At 39.7% G+C, this 22,995-nt stretch overlaps 1 protein-coding gene across 2 annotated transcripts in view; it reads right to left on the minus strand.

The window, feature by feature from the left end:
* Positions 1-22,995, minus strand: part of cnnm2b (cyclin and CBS domain divalent metal cation transport mediator 2b) — a 55,259-nt gene that overhangs the window by 4,249 nt on the left and 28,015 nt on the right. Inside the window, exons 2-6 of one of the 2 annotated variants that reach the window (XM_017712167.2) lie at positions 8,644-8,787; positions 7,715-7,852; positions 6,195-6,364; positions 2,529-2,622; positions 2,014-2,076 (exon numbers count right to left, since the gene is read on the minus strand). In XM_017712167.2, coding sequence (XP_017567656.1) covers positions 2,014-2,076; positions 2,529-2,622; positions 6,195-6,364; positions 7,715-7,852; positions 8,644-8,787 — 609 coding nt within the window. The remainder of the gene's footprint in view (positions 1-2,013; positions 2,077-2,528; positions 2,623-6,194; positions 6,365-7,714; positions 7,853-8,643; positions 8,788-22,995) is intronic. The other variant, XM_017712168.2, reaches the window with a different exon arrangement.

Below are 22,995 nucleotides of genomic sequence, written 5' to 3' on the forward strand. Positions count from 1 at the left end.
TCACAACCCTGAGAAAGAAGACTAGCTGTTTTAATTAAACACAGCTTATGTTTTCCACTTCTTAAAGGGGGCCGGCCTACAAGTGCACACACACACACACACACACACACACACACACACACACACACACACACACACACACACACACACACACACATATTTTCTGCCTCTCTCACTCTCGTACAACTACACTCTCCCTCTCTTTTTTACACACACACACACACACAAACACACACACACACACATGCTCAATCACGGGTAGTGTTAATGCCACAATTTGGTTGGAATGTATGTAATCCGCGTTTGGATGTCTGAGTGCTGGAGCAAGGAGCCCCTGCGTCGCTCGCCCAGGAATGAGGGGCCCTGCTCACACACATGAGGTGCATGAGGTCAGTGTGTGTGCATGGGGTCAGAGTATGCTTGTGCTGAGATTTGTGTGCTTATGTATGTTTGTTTTTGTACATTTTCAGGACAGTAATGTCCTGACTTTGAAGGACAATGCAGAAGAACAGGATTACCTGGTTAAAATGGTCCGAACTTTGTAAAGTGCACTTGACAAAAGCTTAATGTTTCATTTTTTAAACTGAAAGAGCAAAAAATATTTCTGAGGTTAGAGTTTTAGGTTAAACATAGACATTTCTTATTACTTATAAATACATATACATCTTATATGGGTGTATATATAACAAACCTGTGACATCAGATTGCATATTATTACATAGGTGTACTTATACAGCATGTATGAGACATTATTATGGGTAACTAAATATATGTAATACATGTGTGACATTTTTATATTCTTAACTTCTTAAGATTTCAAATCTTTCTGGACCATTTCTAGTGGTCCGCTCATCACGAAATTTTGGCACTGCAAATGTTAGTTATTCATATATATATATATATATATATATATATATATATATATATATATATATATATATATATATATATATATGAATGGCATTATTGTTACATAAGTACTTAAAAATATTACTACACATATTACACGTAATTACTCATATATATATATATACATACATATGACCCTGTGTCCTGACACTGTATAAAAACAAGGCAGTGTGTGTGTCTAGGAGGCCTGGTATGAAGGCCTTGGTTATTTTTACAAGTCTGGCAAAATCAGTGGGAGGGATACTATGAATTTACTGTATGAGAACTTAGAAGGAGGTGAAGGAGGCAGACTGATTTTTCTTTTTTGCTCTTACGCTCAAAGAAATTAAACAAAGCCACAGCTTTTATTTCTAAACAGGCTCAACCTTAAATGTTTATAAGCGCATATGCAGTACTGTACAAAAGTCAGAGATCACCCTTCAGTTATTTCATTTCCGGCCATTAAGGATATTATTCATTTTTCATGAATGCAGAGGCACAGTAAAAATGCACGGAAGCCTCAACAACTAAATATAAATATAAATATACATTCAGTGATGTTGAGATCTGGACTGGGGGGCGGTAAGTCCATTGTTCTGAGCAAGCCAGCATCTTTATGCTTATGATTGTTTATATTATATGTTTTTAGGAATCTCAGTACGTATGCCAGCGGAGTATCTAAGATCTGATCTTTTCAGAAATACCTCATGAGAAATGAATAGCATGTACTTAGCTGTTTTGACTGTATTGCACTATATCATACCTTTTCTCTGCATCTGTTAATACCTTTGAACTCCTGTTTTATCACTTATTTTCTTTTGACTTTCCTCTCCTTAGGAATATCCCCACCAAATGGAAAACTTGTACATACTGGCTGTTTTGAATTTAAATTTAAAAAAAATCTCTTGTCTTTTGTCAGTATCATGTTCTCATCTTCAGTCCATACACAAGCATGCACAAACACTGCACATGACTGACAGCAGGCAACATTCTTGGTCTTTCTCAAACATTCTTGCTCATATGTCAACGCCATGCAACCAAACTGCAAGCCAGCACAGTGACATAACAAAATAACAATAACCACCCACAGGAGCAGAGGCTAGACATGCTGAAATATTACAGTACCTGGAGATCCTGCAAGTGACTCAGACCTACTGACCACGCAATTGCGAGAAAGGGAGATAAGCACTTAAGGCAGAGAGAGGAGAGTGAAAATAAGAAAGAAGAATTAGGAAAAAGAACCATCAAAGCGAGGAGAACAATATCAGCACAAGGAGGCCAGATGGAGGCCATGCTTGATTTAGATATCTGAGGACGGATTAGGGCCTTCTTCCTATTGCAGTTCCAATCTTCACCCAGCAGAGGTCGCATAACCCCTGCTGCATATTTCCCATGCCTGTGTTGTTTTTGCCCCTTTCTTTCCTTTTTGTGAATGAAAACACTAGTGGCTATGTTGTCATCCAGCCAGACCTTCAAAAGTCTTCTGATAGCAAGTACCAGGCACTCTAGCTCTCTCCGCCCCAGCAGACACTAATTCCGCTGGCTTTGACACGCACGTCACGTAGAAAAATAACAAACTAAGCAAGATCCAGCTGTGACCAAGTGGTCAGACCATGAGGGGACAGTGAACTGCCATTTACCTGGAGAAACAGTGAGGGCCATCATCCCGTAGGATGAAAATGCGCCGGCTTCAAACTTCATCCCATCCTTCCCCGCCTCCACCTCCACCTTTCCCTGAGAAAAAGTGCATAAAAAGTCAAAGTAATAAACACCATCTGGTCTGCGGTCACTTCTGGACATCTAATGAAGTGCTAGAACATGTTGGTACTCAGGGCCATTTTCATAACACTGGATATGCATCGTAATATTTAGTTTGTCTGAGGTTTGATAAGTTAGAACAGATAAAACTGTAGTGCCAATTTTAAAAACACCATCAAAAAATATAAATAAATGTAAATAATTTAACCCTTTACATTTACAAGGGTTATCACTATTCAGCAATAACAAGACAAACAGTACAAACTGGCTGACGTATTCTTAAAGTCACATTCTGGCCAAAAGCTGTAATTTTATATGTTATTTGTTAATCTGTCATTTGTATAACATGTTATGTAATATTTTGTAGTGTAGCACTGCATCCCTCAGCTTCATTGGTTTGATAGAACTCACAATTTTGTAGCCTTTGTAGTGTTTACATATGTTATCACACTACAATACCCAGCATGCATTACACAAATACATCCTATAACTATTGGGAATCCCCACACAGCAATAAAGATCAGTGATACAGAGGCTATTAAAAACAAATGATATTGGAGTTCCTAGCTGCATTTGCCTACTATGGAAATTCACTAGCAAAAAATTCACACCAAAGTGCTTGTAGTTTTTTCAAAAGTTAATCCCACCTTCAAAACACATCATCAGAAGGTGGTTTTCTGAATCTTCAAACTGGAAAATCTTACTCTCGGCAGCACTTGTTCACAATAACTATTACATTTTTCATTTTGGCCACAGTGCTACTTATGTTATGTGTGGACAATTACAGACTGGACCAGCTGGTGGCTCCTGGCTGGGATAATCACTGAGATTGTAACATAATGTGAAGGGATTTATTGTGATAATGTAAATATTATCATATTGTCCACCCATATAACAGTGTTAACTATACTGTAAAGTAGAGATGGTCTATTTATTGCCATTTTATATTTGAAGCAGTTCAGTTAAGATGGTAGTTTGTAGTTTTTTGTAGTTTTAGTGTAATAATCATTTTTGTAGTTTTAGTGTAATACCTAGCTACTCCTGGCTAGTATTATCACATTATCTACTTTACATTATGTCATGGATAACACTTTACTGTAGGGTACTGTTCATAAGGCTACATGACACCTACACAAGTCCTTCATGACAAGTAACACAGCCCTACATAAACATTTCTAAGCACTTATTACAGTAGGTGTAATTCGTCATGGTGGAACTTTTAGGTAACATCTATGTCAGGTGACACTGATTTTTTCAGATAATAGTTTGTCATGATGCTTTCTGGGCAGAAATCCCATGCCCAGTGAACTGCCATTTACCTGGAGAAATCCCATACACTCTGCAGCTCAGTGTATTTCACAATTATATATATATCTGATAATATGACATAGCTTGCCATGTTAGGCTGGTTGAACAAACATGTTGTGTGGCCCATTGGTAAAGTTTTATTTTACCTTTTATACGAGTTGAGTTATCATCAGCATTATGTCACTGAGCCATACACTTAGCTACAAAGTTATTATAATGCGCAGTCATTTCACCCAAAAAAGTGTCATGACACGGGTGTAATGTCAACTTGACATCATAGCTGACAAAAGCAGCCTTTATGACATATGACGCCTACTGGAATAAAATACAGACGAACACAGAGACTGGTACTTGGTACCTGTCTGATATTGTGCTCAATTACTCGTACTTGTAAAAAAATGCACTGATACCAACATCCAATACCACTTAATACCAGGCAACATAAGCCTTGTGTATGCTGTAGCACTAATGAACACATGACTCAAGCTGGCAAGGAACGAAGGTCTGTTCAAAAACAGAAGTGGTGCTGACGCCGCGGCAGTCGGTCATTTTAAACATTCCGCCTTGGCAGATTCCCGCCAGGCAAACACTGAGATTCTGGCCCAATTTTAAACACACACAGACACAATCACAACCACTTCCCAATCCAAAAAGGAGACTTGTACAACAAACCGGAGGTAAAAAGAGTCATCATTTATGGCACCATTGTTCATATATACCAACTTTTTAACTGAATAGAAATGCAATTTATAAATATTCCTGTGTTCATTGTTTAAACTGTCTTTGTAAGATAGACATAACAGTATTATCATACCTATGCCCACCCCTGCCTGGTTTTAGTTTCATAGTGTGGTACAAGCCTGCTGAAAAAAAAGCATTCCATGCTGGTTTAAACTGGTTTATGCTGATTTGTGCTCGTCTAGTGCAAGCAAAGCAAGCAAGCAACAATTATTTATATAGCGCTTTTTACAACAGGTGTTGTCACAAAGCAGCTTTACAGAACAATCAGTATTACAGAGAGAAAAGAAAAGAAAATCCAGGTCCAAGCCACGGTGGCAAGGAAAAACTCCCTAAAAGAAGAAGAAACCTTCAGAGGAACCAAGACTCAGAGAAGGGGAACCCATCCTCCTATGGTCAACACCGGATAGCAAACATTATTAGTATGAAGTATTACAGTACAAAGTGGGAAAAGAAAGATCTGAGGGTGAGGACTGCACAGCGCTGTACAGCAAGAAGCTCAGTGGTGGTCAAGCCGGTCCAGAAGGCTGGTGAGCAGCGGCACCAATCAAGGCAGAAGAGGCAACAGCATCAGACGCACAGGATGGGCAGCTGATCAACTCAACTCTGATCAACTGATCAACAGTCTAGTGCTGGTCTGATGCTGATTTAACTGTCACCCAGCATGGTCATGACTAGCATAGCAGCTTCCACAACACACCATATGTTTTGCTGGTGACCATATCGCTGTTGTCAGAGAAAAACTTTGTATCTCCATTGTTTTCAGTTTTTGACATAATTTGAAAATGACTGTTACCTGTTACGTTCTGTGTAAATTTCTCGGAAAATGAACCTAAAGAAATGGCCCAAAATGACCTGGAAAAAAGTACATTGACTTAGACTAAAAGTAAAGAGGGTTTTTCCTTCTCTTGTAAAGTTATCAATTTGGAGATACAAGGTTTTCTCCCAACAACAGTGATATAAATGTCATGTAGCCATATGATTACTGCCCTATAGCAAAGTGTTATCACATTATGTTATGCTACAATTCAGTTAAATTTCAGGGGTAGACTTGTTACAGAATTGCACCAGATTCATTACTTTTTCAGCGTTTTTGGCTCATGTCATCTCCATTCCAACATTCAGCGCTGGACCAGTACTTTCTCTACTGCAAACATATCCAGAAACTGTCATAGTACAAAGTGGTGCAATGTAATCCTTTTGTGTGTGACTGCTGTGCGGTAACTAGCAAAACAAAGGAGAGTCCAAAACAAACCCTTAAGTAGCACTCTGACCCACACTTCCCGCAATGAAATGTGTGTCACTCACTAAGACCTCCTTCCTGCTCCTCGGGTTCAACCTTCACACTCTGGCCACGTCTAATACTTGAGAAAATCCAAGCTTGTTTCTGGTTAATAGTTCCCGATCCTCTCTCTTTTTGTACCCTACAGTGCTGAGAACCGACTGACTGGTCAGAAGGCCGGCTGACCAACCTGAGCCAGGCGGACCTGTGAGCCACCTACCTGCAAAATGAGGACGAAGTAGTCCACGGGCTTGTTACGGACATAGAGGTAATGTTCAGAGGCCTTCTTGTTCTTTTCGTTAAACTTGAGCTCCTGGATTACGTTGGGATGCTTCAGTAACCTCAGAAGGATCTTCTCAGACATCTGAGCCAGGCCGAACAATTCCACCTCTGTGGAGAGATAAAGGACACAAGTGATGATGATGATAATGATGATGACACTATCTTGCCTTGCAGTTAACATGTAATGTCTAATGCAAAAGTGATGCCTGGAGATGGGATATATCTGAATGCTCTGAAGATGGTTGCGGTAGGCAATATCACATTAGTATCACATCATTTGTGGGTACTTTACAATGTCCAATGTATGTACCAATGATCTGCTTTCTGAAACGTCTTTGAAAGTTTTATTTCCTCGATAATTACTAAGCCTTTTATTATATAAATAGCCTGCAAAAATGATCTCTGTAAGAACACTAATGGTGCGATTGGCATGGTTCAACTAACTGACTAGCTTGTTTCATGATGTACATAGAAAAGATGCATTAAAATTTGTAGACAAATGCCATATTTATGTCTGCTTTTTGTGACGTGTTAACAAAACATACAATTTGACCCTGGGGTGTTCAAACTTTTGCATATGACTATGTTTAACCAGAGAAAACAGCATTGATGTACCACATAATAAGGCTATTTGTAATTACTGGTCACTTGCAGGCATTTTAGCAATACCGAAAGGACATTCAATGTCGTATGTTTAGACTTTCTGTACATATGCTAGCCTTTACAGTGGAAGGTTAACTCAGTATCTCCACTTATTTACTGACCCAATGGGCCTTTTGTCACTGGCTTAGCTGTGTTTACAGTATCTGTGTCACCTGGCAGCTGGTCCTTTCTTGACCAGAGTCCTTTAATAGCATTGTTCCAGTGTTAAGTGATATGATTAGCATTTAGCCGCAAGGTCAAAGTTCTAACCAAAATCCTGGTGCAAAGTTTTAGAAGAAATCCTACAAAAACAAAGTCTAGTAATGTAAGTGAGAACTTAACAACTGATTCGACAACGTCCTCAGAGATTTCATAGGAGATAAAAATTAGCTACAGAGCAAGATCTGCTTCAGCTGATCTTCCATAAAGCTGAAGGGAAGTTAGCTTTGCAGCAGTCAGTAACCACTTTGAAGCTTCTAATGCAATTCTTTCATATCAAAAAACGACACAACTTAAATGTAAAATGAACAAAAAACCCCAATACAGCTCAGACATCTGAAAAAACAAACCAGCAGCTAAGCTCTCATGTTTTGTCTCAGATCCTCACTAGCTCACTGCAGATACTGAATTATTACAATGATCTAAGACCAGCTGCCCCTGCCCAAACCCTAAGCTTAGCTATTAAAGGAGAAACAACAAAACTGGTCTCAAGTCAGTGTGAAGGCCTAACTTCTAGCCCTCCTCGGGGCTAGCGTGCTAAGAAGCTAAGTCAAAGAGCACACTGGGGGAAATCAAGCAGCAACGCAGCACACTTGCCTGTTGCTAGGAAACGCAGAGTAGCCAGTAGAAGCTGAGGTGATATTTTAACCTTCATTTCATTGTCTGTAGGCTTGAAGGCCGAGAAATCCTGCTTCCTCTCCCGATGGGTGATTTTCTTTTTTGTTTTGTTGTCAGCTAACGGGGAGGTCGGGGTGAGAGGAAAGAAAGGGGGAAGGTTTTTAGTGAAATTTCAGGTTATAGAAGGTTATGAACAAAACATCCTGATTTTGCTCTGAACATTCAGAAAAGACTGCTACATAGAGACGGCAGAAATAACAGACTTGGCCTAACAAAACAATAAAAAAGAAGCATTCACAAATGAATTTTTCAGATTCTAAATTACGAACCCTGCCCACTTAAAAAAGATGGTTCTTCAAGGCCTCTTTAGTAAACTGAATGGTTCTATTTAGAACTATAAGTTCCATCAAGAACCATTTCATGCTTAAATGGTTCTCTGCATGGTGAAATGGCTCTTCAGACTGAGGAAAAATGTGTCACGTATGCTATTATTTAGTACCGATTTGAAAATGGTTCGCCATAGAAGCAAAAAGCGTTCTTCTGTTTCTATGAGCTTGACATTGTAGCAACAGCAGCTCTTTTTGGTGGTAAACGTACTATATAGAAGCATATACAACACATTCTGAATCAATCTGAAGAACCAATTTTACCACGCAAAGAACCATTTAAGCATGTAAATAGTTCTTTGAGTGTTCGTGGTTCTACATATTACCAATGCCGTTACTAAAGAACTCTTGAGGAACCATCATTTTAAAGAGTGTAGTCTATACCTAAGGGTAGCGTTTATGGTTACCTTTTATTGTAAGCACATACTAACTTACATAATAAGCTATGGTATACTGCATCACATTAAGACACCAACTGATTAAACCAGATAAACATCATTTGTTCATCTGAGCTGTTCTTACTGTATAAATCTGTCTCATCCAGGATTTCCGACTTGATAATTTCCTCTATAACATCCTCCAGGGTGACGATCCCAAGCACCTCATAAAATGGATCTCCTTCTCCCTCATTGTTGACTCTCTGAACTATTGCCAGGTGGGATTTACCTGAGGAAAGACACAGCAGATTATGTTTGTCAGGACAACTGTGGCTTGCAGTACAAGATGTTTTATTTCTGCTCTTGGAACAGTCCATTTGTAACACACACTGGAAAAAGTGTTCCTTTGATTTTACCTGTTTCAAATGTAAGAACTGGTTCAACATGATTAAATATGCTGTTAATTAAACTTACTTTGGGCATGAATTGTTTTGATATAATGCATTTTATACTTTCTCAGTGAATCAACTTCTCAAAATCTGGTAATGACAACTATGCAATGCAAATGCTTGAACATTTCATAGACTGTATTTATTAATCTGTGCTGAAACACAGTAACTCTCAATAGGTTAGCTGCAATGTAAAATTCTAATTAGGGATGCACACTGATGTCCAAATCATGTCAATATCGGCAGGTATCTGCTTTAAAGGAATATCTTCAGCGGACAGATGTTCAAATTTTAACCAATATTTCAAACCAATATTCAATTAAGTATCGTTTTCTGGAAGAGCAGAAAGGTGACACTGGGCTGTTAAGCAAAAATCTCTGTATTTTATTGACTTTACTGCTTTTGTAAGCCTACAGAAACAAGTTTTACATTTCTCCGCAAATGGATTCAGTCCCAGTTTCTACATTTGAATAATATTTATGTATTGGCAGAACTGTATGTACAAAATATCAGATTATCAGCCCAGAATTCCTATTTTAGTGCTTCTTTAAGCATCATTATCTTAAATAGGTGTTGCATGGAGATCTTACCGAATGCTCTGCAGATTATATGGACGTAGATTGCTAACTAAGTAGTTGCTAATTGGCAACTTGGATGGACGTTCTTGAAAAGTTGATGTTGCCAGGTTCTTTCATTGTTAGCTACTTCAGCACTGTTTGGCTCAGTGCCATGGCTGGTACCTTATTACTGTCAGATATGAAATAATTTTGCAATGAAACAAAACAGAACCAGTTCTCACCCTTCTTAGTATGATATTTGGCTGTAGACTGCTGTTACTGTCTCAATGTTACTTGTATTATTTGCACTGTAACGTACATTTATGCCTCATGCTGGAAGTCAGAATATCTCACGTGTCAACGTGTATTACAGTGTCCCTGGCGTTAGGCCACACTCTTTCTACCAAGTTCAAGAGTCTGACCCTGTTTCCCCAAACATTGCTGTGTTTTGTCTCCGACTGAGAGTGTCTTGAGTTCAAATCCATTCATATTCATCTACAAAACACTTTGCTCCATTTAGGTAATCACTGCTGTTTCAGCAACCAGAATGGTTACCAACTTTATAGTACCTGCAAAGAGTTTCTCCCTCAGCTAAGACGAAAATGTAAACAGTCATACAGTGTACAGTGGAACATACATGTAGCAGCACAGCAAACATCAAACAGTTGTTTTATCCCCACTCATAGAACGTACAACGTACAAGCATGCTGTTCAATTTTGCCAATACATAATAAAAGCACAACGTCATACTAGTTGACACTATGTCCTGAAATATACATTAGGTAAAGATAAATTCAGTCCATTAAAGCATGACTACCCAACTGAAGGACAAGAGGAAACACAACACAGTCTCTTTTTCCAATCTTCCCCAGAAATCCACTCTTTCTCTTTCCCAAGAACTGTCTGAAATCAAAGGGGTAAAAAAGAAAAAGAAAAACTATTTGCAAATACTGTCAAAGCAAAACGCTAAACAAATACTTTGCCTTTTCTCAGCTTGTGATCATTTAAAAGGAATTTTCCGGAGGGCCAGGCTAATATTAGCCCTGAAATGAAGTTTCCATTCCACTTGGGCTGTATTCTCACCAAAGCCACTGCTGGGTGACCTGATCTGTCTCAGAGCTGGCCGTTTACATGCAGATGGCCATTTGCTGAAATAGTAGGAAGTAGGACGCACTTGTTGCAGAAGCAGTGACAACAAACCCACAATGTGATGTGCGAGTGTGTGTGCCAGCTGCCACTCATAGTATTTCAGCATTTACCGCAAACACCTCAACCAGGCTTTAAAGACAACAATGAATTCAGGTGACTTTCCTTCCTGCATTTGACATTTTAGATAAGTATAGACACAGTACTGTGCAAAAGTCATAGATCCCCATTCATGTGGTCATCAAATGGTCATTAATTACAAGTTATTCATTTTTCAGCATCAGGAAAGAAGTTGAAAACATTTTTAACAGAAAACTACACAAAAGGCTTAAAAACTGAATATTAAACATTGAGGTATTTAATGTGTCCACTCACTGTGTTTTCGGTAGACTTAGTTTCAGTTTTTCAAAGAAATCTGCAGAAGACCTCCAAAGTTCAGTCTTAGAAGTCGGTTGCATTTTCTGCTTCTCACAATCCAAATAATCTCAAACGCATTCAGTGTTGATGAGGTCTGGACTCTGACCCCAGGTCAGTCCATTGTTCTGAGAACACCAGCAGCCTCTTTGTTTGATTTGCAAATGTTCTTCCTTCTTGTCTGTTTACATTTCTCAGTAGGGGCTTCTTGACAGCTACACATCCTTTCAGACTCATAGTGCTAAGCGTCTTCTCACAGTGGAAGGAAGAACAGAAACATCTGTGGATTTTTTCAGATCTGAAGTTGATTTTCGCTTTATGTACCGTTTATCTGATGGTTACAGCTTTGGTGGTCTACCAGGTCTTGTGCATTTTTATGAGCCCAATTTCTTATGCAAGTGGAGTATCTTACACCTGATCTTATCAGGAAAGTCTAATGTAAAAGGAAAAGCATATAGTTACTGGCAGTTTTGACTGGATATTATATGAATGAAGAGTGGTTCTATGCTTTTGCCCAGTACTGTAGCTTTACACTGTACCACACGTTATACTGCATTGTTCTGCACTGTAATGCAATGCAGCCATGTATCTAGATACCCAACATTTCTACTTCTGTCTGTTCTGACATCTACTTTGGTATCATTTTAATCTAATTATCTATTTCCTGCTGTCTGTCTTATGTGCACCAATTTACATTTACAGTTACATTTACAGTTACATTTCAACATTATAATGAGTGAATTGAACCCCAACAGTCATAAACAGCAAGCTGTTAGGTCTCTGGCTGTATTGAGTGATTGTGATCACTAACAAACTGTTTGTAAACTACTTCTGGACAATGCTGTTACACGAGATCAGTCAGCTAATGGCCATTTCCAAGCAAAGTTGGTCAGACTTATCGCCGCGGGAAAAGAGTAAGGGTCAAGTATCAGGGGACGCTTTAAATCACACGATTAAATAACCACTGAAGCGTGAAGATTCGGCGCAGAAACATAGTGGGGGCAGCTGATCTGGAATATAAACATGTTTGCTTCATATGTTTTTCCCTGAGGTTCCCTGGAGTACAGCGAATAAAGAGAGAGATCTCATCCCCTTCACTGTATTTACTATAAACACTTTGCTGAACCAGTGAAATCAGCTTAACCAAAAGCACAGCGTTCTCAGCAAGTTTCCTGAGGACCCTGACACATTTCAGACTGAGTGTGATGACAGCTTCGGTTTCCCAGTACAAGCTTACTTTGTTTGAAATCATGACATTATGGCTCGTCAGTGCAATTTACAACAGTTCCTCAGCTGTGTGATGCCACAGCTCTATAGCACCTGGTCAAAGGAAAAAGAGGGGAAAAATAGAATTTCCAAAATTGGAGGAAATAGGTGTCCTGACAATCGTGCAAGACCGGAAAGGGCAAATAGAGATAGACAAAAAGAGAAAATAGACAAAAAGAGAAGCTGTTGATGCTCTTAGAACAATGGACTGACCACCTGAGAGTCCAGATCTCAACATCTTTTAATGTTTTGGGATTACTTGGATTCTGAAACGCAGAAAATGCAACCTCAACTTCTAAGACTGAACTTTGGAGGTGTGGAAAAATATCCTTGCAGATTTTGCTGAAAAACTCAAAGCAAGTCCTGTAAGCTGTAATAAAGGGTGGACATAGAAAATGCTGAAAAAAACATTACATTGAGTTGTTGAGGCTTCTGTGTAACTTTCTGTGAAATACATGTTTCCTGATTTTTTCAGACACTGAAAAATTAATAACTTAATTGCCCTAAAAAGTCATTTTGACTGGTAATTAAGTAGATGAATGGTTATCTCCAACTTTTGGCTCAGTACTGATGTCTTAACTCATCGTGAGCACACTTTCCTGAGAGTGTAAAGACATTATCACCTTACTGTCAGGGCACATACACTGACATCGCAGACTCTTACAGGCATACTGTTCTAGGGGGAAAAAATGGTAAATGATCTTTATATTATGTGGAGGTTTGTTAACCTTTGAAATGATACACACTCATACAGCTCACTAAATAGAGATTCTTCTATACCGGCGTTTTAAAAAAAAAACTTTTTGGTTCTGTTATTTTTGAGAGTTTATTTATAATGAGGCTACACTATGATTAATTTCAAGCATTGCTGATAGTATCCACTTTAAGTGAAAATGTCACATAGAAGCACTGAATCCAGTTTACAAGCATTGCTAATCACTGGTATGTGAGATATAAGGTGGTTAATCAGTTGCATCAACAGTTCAGTTTAACTTCTTAAAATCCCACTTATTACACACGAAGGCATAATATTCAGTAACCACAGTGATTTCAGTGCAAACTAGCTGAGCTGTTCTTGGGTTATAAAAGTGTGCAATAAAACTTCGGGCAGATGGCCTTTTAAGGGGTTTATTACAAGTCTGCTAGTTTGGGCCATGCCTTCAGTATGTGGTAGTTATATGAAAAACTATATGATTGTAGGAGAGGAGAGAACTCTGAGAACTTGGGAGTTCTGGGTGACGTCTGCTTTAAGCTACAAGCTGGGCACCCTGGGATGAACTAAATGGACTGCAAGATATAGACTGAGGAAGAAGGAGGACATGGGACAGTGGTGGGGTGTAAAAACCTTTTCACAGGAAATGGAAGATGGAAATTGATAGAAATCAGATCAGAGGGACGAAAAGCTTCAGTGTGGTCCAAATACACCATAAGAAACTGGATTCAAGGTCTGAATTTGAAGACCTCTGACCTCCAGTTGGAGCTTGATATGAGGAATCTCCAGTAGAATGCAACCTGATTCCTAAAAAGAAATGACAGACCATACTCCACCCTACCCAGGACTGACAACCAATCAATAGAGAGCTTGAGTGGGGCACACCTGCCAATCAAATTTCTTTTGTTCAAAGCTAAACTTGAGCAGACACTGTCTTTGCTAACAGTCATTTTAATATGATGTCCTATAATACATATCGTTATAGAACAATCTTAAAATTGGCAAGCTAGCTAACTGAATTAGCTTTGCTTCAGAGAACCTGATAAATAATGTACTTATGCTGTATAGTGTACTCACACATGTGCCAACGTTTGCATTTAGGTTTCCTAAATGACCTTATGTAGAAGACCATGAGTTCTCCTCAGCATATAATGTTGCACCGACTAGCTCTAGTGTTAACATTAGCTCTCGTCTAAAGGGGCAGCCTCCATCACTCAAGTCTCCCCTTCACCTGACATGGAAAACTGAACATTTTAACCGGTTCTGGCTAAAAGACTTCCTTAAAAGGCTGACTGACATAACAACAGTAACTTGTCAAAAATCTTTGAAAAAGGCCAATTCACAGCTGCCAATGTGGCTACAATGAGATTCACTATGAGTGCACTTTGATAAGAGCACATACCGCAGCTTAGGAGAAAAAAGGATGAGTCAGTACACTGTTCACTCTTCCAGTTTTTAATAGCTTCTTATCCACGGCACGGCATGGTTTATAATTCATTTTAAGCCCACTTTGCTAAGGCCTTATGTCCTCACGGCTAATTCCAAAGCTCCAAATCGACAGCAGTTAAAGTGGCTACACTGCGATTTGTTTGGAGCACACTTTACATCCGTATATCAGTACATATTAAATCAGTACATATGTTATTAGCCATCTCAACCCACCAATGGCTAATGTCTACAGTTAAACCAATACATATTATCCATTGGTGTGGTGAGATGTCCTCAAATATGAAGTAGGGATCTGGGGGCTATCTTGCTTGTAAGCATGCTTTTAGCATGGCTAACAAAACGTTATTGCTTATATTTCCAAGCCATAGTTCTCACATATTGCTTTTAATTAATTATAGGCATGTTTTCAGTGCTGGATGTGAAAAGCAAATAAGTTGCTAACTAAACTTTCATTTATAGAAATAAGAAATAATTCTATATATAATAATAAGTTCTTAATTTTTGAACCATTAAATAAAAAAGATTATTTATTTCGGGGAGAGGGGTCTTAATATTACTTTGTTACTAAAATGGCTTTAAAAATAATAGAGCATAAAAATGTTATCATAGCATTCAAAGAAAAATTGTTATAGCGCTTATAAACAGCAGCATTTCTAAACAGCTGTGGATTTAAACCAATGTGTCCTAAATAACATTTTAAAACTGCTTCCACTTCCTTGAGTCCTGGATGATTTGAAATGCCCTGGTTGAAAACCTTTAATACAGAGCTATGAGTAAGACGTTAATGTTAGCAAGCTAAGCTGTAGGACTAACTTGTTATAGCGAGTGTAACCTTTTATTTCAATATCATGTCACAAAACAGTCATAGTTCATTAAAATACAGTGGCACAGAAACATGCCGCTCTGCAAACCAGTCCTCCCCTAAGAGAGACCACTGATAATAGAAAATAATAACACTACAAATGGAGGCATCTTGTCTCATGAGACAGTATCCTGTTCATACTTTTAATTTCTAACAGTTCCTCACCTGCACAGCCACACAGATCCCTACTCTTACTTGCCTTATCTTTGTATCCCTCATAATGACCCTTGCATTTTCCCACCACAAAAGAGACAGAATGTGCAAAGGACAAAAGGAAGGCGACTGATGTCTTCCATAAATACGCATAGCACAAACACACCATGTTTATTCAAAGCTCCCGGGCTTCTATAATTACATGTGCATCTTTCTTAAGAGCAGTGGAGGGGTAGTTGAGACCACCCCCTTGGGCTCCAGGACATTAATGGACAGTGATCGGCCTTAAAGTGATAGGGCAACAGGCAAACATCAAACAAGAGATTTTCCATGATGCATGCCTCAAACCCTAACCCTAAACCTGCTGCCATGCAAACCTTCTCAGACCTAGTTCTAAAATTGTCCATTAAAATTGTCCATTGTCCATTTGTCGCTGTTTATACTAATATCATTTTGTGTGGTGAAGGAGATTTATGACTGATTCCTGATTCTGGGTCTGCAAGCGGACAAAGGTTATATACAGTATATGAATTCCTATTATAAATCCATTAACATAACTTTTCAGATCTACATGGCAACCATTTCACACTCGGCTGCAAACCGCTCCAGAGCACATGAGAGACATCCATCCGATAGAGCCAAAAGGACATCATCTGCAAAAAGCAGACACCCCATGCTCCAGCCTCCACACATACTGCCCTCCTGACATCGGCTACCCCTTTGACACCCTGACCATGAATATCACGAATAAGAGTGGAGACAAGGCACAACCTTGGCAGAGTCCAACACCCACAATGAACAATCCTGACTTAATGCCGAGCATACGGACACAGCTCTCACTCCAGGCATACAGAGGCCGAATGGCCTGGCACCCCCTACTCCTGGAGGACCTCCCACAGAATGTCTCAGGGAGCACGATCATAAGGCTTCTCCAAGTCCATAAAGCACATGTAGACTGGGCTGGGTTGGCAAACTCCCATGTCCCCTCAGCAATCCAAGGTTGAAAAGCTGGTCCATTGTTCCAAGGGACGAAATCCACATCGTTCCTCTTCAATCTGAGGTTCATTCATTTTCAGTAATCTCACTGTGGCATTGGTATTAGAAGGGTTCACCTCTTGCCTAAAGTTTTTTTACCAGAATGACTGGTAAACTACCGAGAAACACAGTGAAAACATGATAAAACAATGATGTTAATTTCATCTTGTTCCACTACACTACAGCTACACTACTCATCACTGGACACTGCCTTCTTTCCCTCCAATGAGGACATCGCACAGGACAAAAAGTAACTTAACACTGAATTATTAGACGTTAAACATGGATGTTTAATGTTGTAGGTACAAAGTAATATTTATGCAAGTGTTCATTATTAAATATTGTAGTAACTCAAAGCTTAAGGATTATCCAAGAGGACAGAACGTGACTCAGCAAATAAATGAGATTTTAGTTTACTGTTTGCCATGTATCAGGGGAGCCATTACATAACCTAATTACCTCAGAATCATCATATCCTGTCTGTTATTCTCTCTTAACAAAAAATCAATAGCACTCCTCAGTAATTAAACACTGCATTTCCTGTTGGGGTTGTACCGGTTCCATTCATTGGCAAAGTGATCATAGTCATCACTGTTCTTCTCCACTAAGACACAGAGTTGACAGTGATTGAATCAGTAGGGTCACCAACACGTTTAAAGCACTACTGTATTGAGCGTCTGTAAGTTCATGTGTGACTGACAGAGATAGAGATAACACAGAGGATGTGAGATAGCACCTCAGCCCTGAGAAACATCTCCATTCTCTCCCTCATCCCTTCGGAGACTCCCCGCTTGCTCTTTTCCACCATTCCCAGCTTTATTTCTGGAATGCAGTTTGTCATATTTTTCCATAGCGTAATTCCCACTATAAATAGGCAGTGAACGGCTACAGGGGCCGCTGTCTGAGACAGACATCGATTAACCCTCTCAGTAAATATTTTAGCTCTGACAAATACTGAGACATCACGAAAGGACGATGGGAAATCATGCAGTAAGCCACTGTGTGTTGTTGTGAGAAGCCCTGGATTGTTTTCTAGGACGGAACCGATATGTTAGGACAAATATGCCTGCTACTGACCACTGTAGTGACCCTGCATACTATATGTGGAACTATTCACTCAAAAAATGTTTTGAAATATCTGGGCATTTAGATCACTCACTCTGTGAAACGAAGGAATAAAATGACAAGTCTATGTGTCAATGCACCAGCAATGGGAGCACCTAAAAGTAGCAAAATTCACTAATTAGAACAAACATTATATATATGTATGTATGTATGTATGTATAATTTTGGTTCTACTGTAACTGTGAGTGTGTATATGTACATGATATTTGATGTTTTATCTGCCCTTCGGGTTTTTTTCTTCGGATACCATTCTTCAGCTGTGTGACAACATAGGCCTTTTGTCATCATATGCATCACATGTCTTCAGTAGGAGGAAGGCCAGGACTGCAGGCAAGCCAGACTAGCATCCACACTCTCTGATTAAGCAGCCATGCTGCTGTAACATGTGCAGAACGTTTCTTGCTGCTATCATGCTGAACTAAACATGCACGTCCCTGGCAAAGACTCTATGTAAAAAGCAGCATATGTTGCTCCAAAATATCTTTCAGTGTCTTCCTAGCACTAAAACACCGCCATACTATGACAGACCCTAACTCAGTGCCATCTGAAGAATCAAGGGTCACGGGCATTCATTTGTGGGTTTCGGCCTTGCCTTTTATGCAGACATTTCTCTAAATTATCGCAACACTTTATGATACTATGCACTTAATAATATGAACATTAGGGTGAGGGAATGCGATCAACTGAGGGTCAAATACCTAAAATCTTTGCAGTTGTTCATTGAGGAATATTGTTTTTAACTGTTGGATTATTCTCTGACACATTTTTTTGGCAAGTTTTGACCTACCCTTGCTCATAAAGGGCTAGGCTTTTCTGGATGCTCCTTTTATCCCCAAGCATGACAGCATTGCCTATTACAGATATTTCTTTTCAACATTTCACAATGTTTTCTTAAAATACTTCTGTCACAACTTTTTTAGAATGTGTTGAAGGCATCAATTTCAAAACGAAATGGGAATGTTTCCCACACTGTCCCAACTTTTTATGTTTCACTCTCTGTTCACTGCACTGTTCATTCTTTGCGTATGACGCCTTTTCGGCATCTTCTTGCTATGTCACCGAGAACAGATGAAGGCTGAATGTTAAGGTGGCGCTTTCTTCAAGAGGCATTAACCTACACAACTTGACTTGCCCACCATGACTCCTCACACACACATGCTACTGCCTTTCCATTCTTAGCAAATTAGAACTAAATCAGCTGTTTTTAAAACAAACCAACCTGTGGTGCAAACATCAAGATTAGCCTAGATCAAAGAAGCCGTGTGAGATTAGCGAACAGCCGTGCAGTTGAATGCTAGTAATGACACCAAGAATAAAAGACCAAATCCACTGAAAACAGGTCAGATTCATCAAAGTCTTTTTTTGTCAGTGCTAATTTCAAACCCAAACTCCTACTCTGAATTCCAGCCAAAACAAGCCCAAACCAGTGTCAGACTCAATCAGTCACAGCATCTAAATATAGAGCAGCAAAGGGACTGGAAGCACTCAGTTCAACTACTACGTCCTTCCTCTTCTGCTATTAGTTTTATTATGCCAGCACAAAATATCTTTTAAAGCTGTGTGCATGACATGCATATCAAATAATATGTGACTAAGCAGAATGAAAACAGACTAAAAAGGCAAATTATAAATCATTATGGACTTTTCTTCTGCTTACAAGAGAAACATTTCAGGAAGGGTCTCTCAGCCAGCTGAACTGAACGGCTTTGCTCTGTAATCAGTGGCGGTGGTTAGAAGTCATAGGAGGAGGACAAAAGTCCTTACAAAGAATTTTGTCTTTTAAATGATGTGATGGATTGTCAATGTAACATCAGTTAAGGTGAAAAGGGAAATTTTGATTTCATGTTGATTTTGATTCAAAGAAAAGTGCCTAGAAGGTTAATTCAAAATTTCTCAACAAAAACTCCGAACATGTCACCACTCAACAGCACTTTCAGGTCAAATTTTCACATACTTCGCTGACATACTACTTGATCATGCAACACGCCAAATATTAAAGTAAATATCCACACATTATTAGTCTGTAAGGCATTCTAGTGCTAATATGGCTAAACACCAGTGGTCTACTAAGCTATCTTCATTTGCAATTATATGTATTTACATGCAATTCCAGTAAATGCTAAATCCAAAATACTGACTACCTATATGGGCCATTCTACCATTCTAAAAAAACAAATAAATAAATAAAAACAATTTAGATATTCACAAGGATTATGTTATGATCACTTTAAACCCAATGCATTAATTGACATGTATTAAGATAAACATATACAAATGCATAATTTCTAGGGTGCTTTCTATTGGGAGGCTGTCACAAACTCCAAGCCCTAAATTAACACTTGTGAAAATAAATCTTACATTTGTTGTTTAATGTATACATTTTTTTAAATAATCTTGATTTCTTGTAAAGTGAAGTTGAAAGATTTAGATTTATCATGAGTTTAAGGGAAAGAACTGGCAAGAATGTGTTGGGTGTTTCGTCTGGTCAGAGGAAAGAAGACAAGGAAAGTTGGTGGTGGAATGAGGAAGTCCAGGAGAGTATTCAGAAGAAGAAGGCAGCTAAGAAAAAGTGGGATAACCAGAGAGATGAAGGAAGTAGGCAGGAGTACTGTGAGGTTAGTCACATAGCGAAGAGAATGGTGGCAAAGGCAAAGGCTCAGGCCTATGATGAGCTGTATGAGAGGCTGGACAGTAAAGAAGGAATAAAGGAGTTGTATCGTTTGGCTAAACAGAGAGATAGAGCTGGAAAGGATGTACAGCAGGTTAGGCTGATAAAGGATAGAGAGGGAAATGTACTAGTGAGTGAACAGAGAGTGTTGAGTAGATGGAAGGAATACTTTGAAGAACTAATGAATGAGGAAAACGAGAGAGAGAGAGGAGGACAACGGGGGGAGAGATAGTGGATCAGGAAGTGCAGAGAATTGGTATGGTGGAAGTGAGGGCAGCTTTAAAAAGGATGAAGAATGGAAAGGCAGTTGGTCCAGATGACATACCTGTGGAGGTATGGAGATGTTTAGGAGAGAATGCAGTGGACTTTTTAACCAGGTTGTTTAACAAAATCCTGGAGAGTGAGAGGATGCCTGATGAGCGGAGAAGCAGTTTACTGGTCCCCATTTTTAAGAACAAGGGTGATGTGCAGAGCTGCAGTAACTACAGAGGTATAAAGTTGATGAGCCACACCATGAAGGTATGGGAAAGCGTTGTTGAAGCAAGGCTAAGGCGAGAGGTTCAGATCAGTGAGCAGCAGTTTGGTTTCATGCCCAGAAAGAGCACCACAGATGCAATTTTTGCGTTGAGAGTGTTGATAGAGAAGTACAGAGAAGGTCAGAAGGAGCTACATTGTGTCTTTGTGGATCTAGAGAAGGCATATGATAGGGTGCCAAGAGAGGAACTGTGGTACTGTATGAGGAAGTCAGGTGTAGCTGAAAAGTATGTTAGGGTGATGCAGGACATGTATGAGGGAGACAGTGGTGAGGTGTGCAGTTGGAGTGACAAATGGTTTCAAGGTGAAGGTAGGGTTACATCAGGGATCAGCTTTGAGCCCCTTCTTGTTTGCAATGGTGATGGAAAGGTTGACAGATGAGGTCAGGCAGGAGGCTCCATGGACCATGATGTTTGCAGATGACATTGTAATCTGTGGGGAGAGTAGAGAGCAGGTGGAAGAGAATCTGGAGAGGTGGAGGTTTGCACTAGAGAGGAGAGGAATGAAGGTCAGTAGAGATAAGATGGAATACATGTGTGTGAATGAGAGGGAGGCAGGTGGAAAAGTGAAGATGCAAGGAGTAGAGGTTGTAAAGGTGGATGACTTCAAATATCTTGGGTCAACCATCCAGAGCAATGGACAGTGTAGAAAAGAGGTGAAGAACAGGGTGCAGGCAGGATGGAGTGGGTGGAGACGGGTGTCAGGGCTGATGTGTGACAGAAGGATAGCAGCAAGAGTGAAAGGGAAGGTTTACAAGACAGTAGTGCGTCCTGCTATGATGTATGGTTTGGAGACTGTGGCTCTGTCTAAAAGACAGGAGGCTGAGCTGGAGGTGGCGGAGATGAAGATGCTGAGATTTTCGTTGGGAGTGACAAATCTGGACAAGATTAGAAATGAGCAGATCAGAGGGACAGTGAAGGTGGAGCAGTTTGGAGATAAAGCCAGAGAGGCCAGGTTGAGATGGTTTGGACATGTGTTGAGGAGGAATAGTGGATATATTGGTCAAAGAATGTTGGAGATGGAGTTGCCGGGTAGAAGGAGAAGAGGTAGACCTCAGAGAAGGTTTATGGATGTAGTGAAGGTGGACATGGAGATGCTTGGTGTAAAAGTAGAGGAGGCAGTGGATAGGGCAAGATGGAGGCAGATGATCTGCTGTGGCGACCCCTAAAGGGAGCAGCCGAAAGAAGAAGAAGAAGAAGAATTTAAGGGAAAGCTTTTCCAAAAATGCGGCCCCATGTTTTCATGTTCATCTTATTTTAGCCACACTCCTGCATTTTAGAGCAGGAAGTGAGACTGCACCCCTTTCCCTCGTGGCCACATGGTGAGCAATTAGATCCCATTGTTTTGAAGTAAATGTGTGCCCAAGTCTGACAATCAGTGGGTGACATTTAGAACGGTCACTTCTGAAGCCCATATTTTCTGGAATTAAGCAAACTTTGCTTTAATGAACATTAAGATTTTATGCAGGTACAGATGCTCAGAGCTGTGTTTGCTGGTCATATATGGTTTTGAAAAATTAGCTAAAATTTTCACTACTGAAATCTTGTAAAGTTTCTTTAGTGTAGTGTTTTGTTACAAAATGTAATATTTAAGCATCTCTTTAAATAAAGTTAACACAATTAAGGTCAAGGGTCACTCAAAGCAAAAAGATTAGAGTCTAAAGTCTAGGTCAGTTCAATTTTCAAAATGTGTTTTTAATCACGGGCGGCACGGCGGCGTGGTGGGTCGTGCTGTCGCCGCACAGCAAGAAGGGCCTGGGTTCAATTCCCCATGTTGGTTTGCATGTTCTCCGTGTGTCTAGGTGGGTTTCCTCCCACAGTCCAAAGACATGCAGTCAGGCCGTTTGGACATGCTAAATTGCCCCTAGGTGTGTGTGCGTATGTCTGTCTCTCTGCCCTGCGATGGACTGGCGACCTGTCCAGGGTGTATCCTGCCTTCTGCCAATGACCGCTGGGACAGGCTCTAGTACGCCCCTGCGACCCAGAGGGAGAAGCAACTTAGAAAATGTGTGTGTTTTGAATCAATTCAGCAGAATTCATACTGTGAACTAATACATGTGGCATGCAGTAATAGTACGCTTTTAAGCTTATGCTGTGCATTATACATTAAATACATGAAATATGCTGT

This window comes from Pygocentrus nattereri, chromosome 12, assembly GCF_015220715.1.
Source record: "Pygocentrus nattereri isolate fPygNat1 chromosome 12, fPygNat1.pri, whole genome shotgun sequence".
Classification (NCBI taxonomy): domain Eukaryota; kingdom Metazoa; phylum Chordata; class Actinopteri; order Characiformes; family Serrasalmidae; genus Pygocentrus; species Pygocentrus nattereri.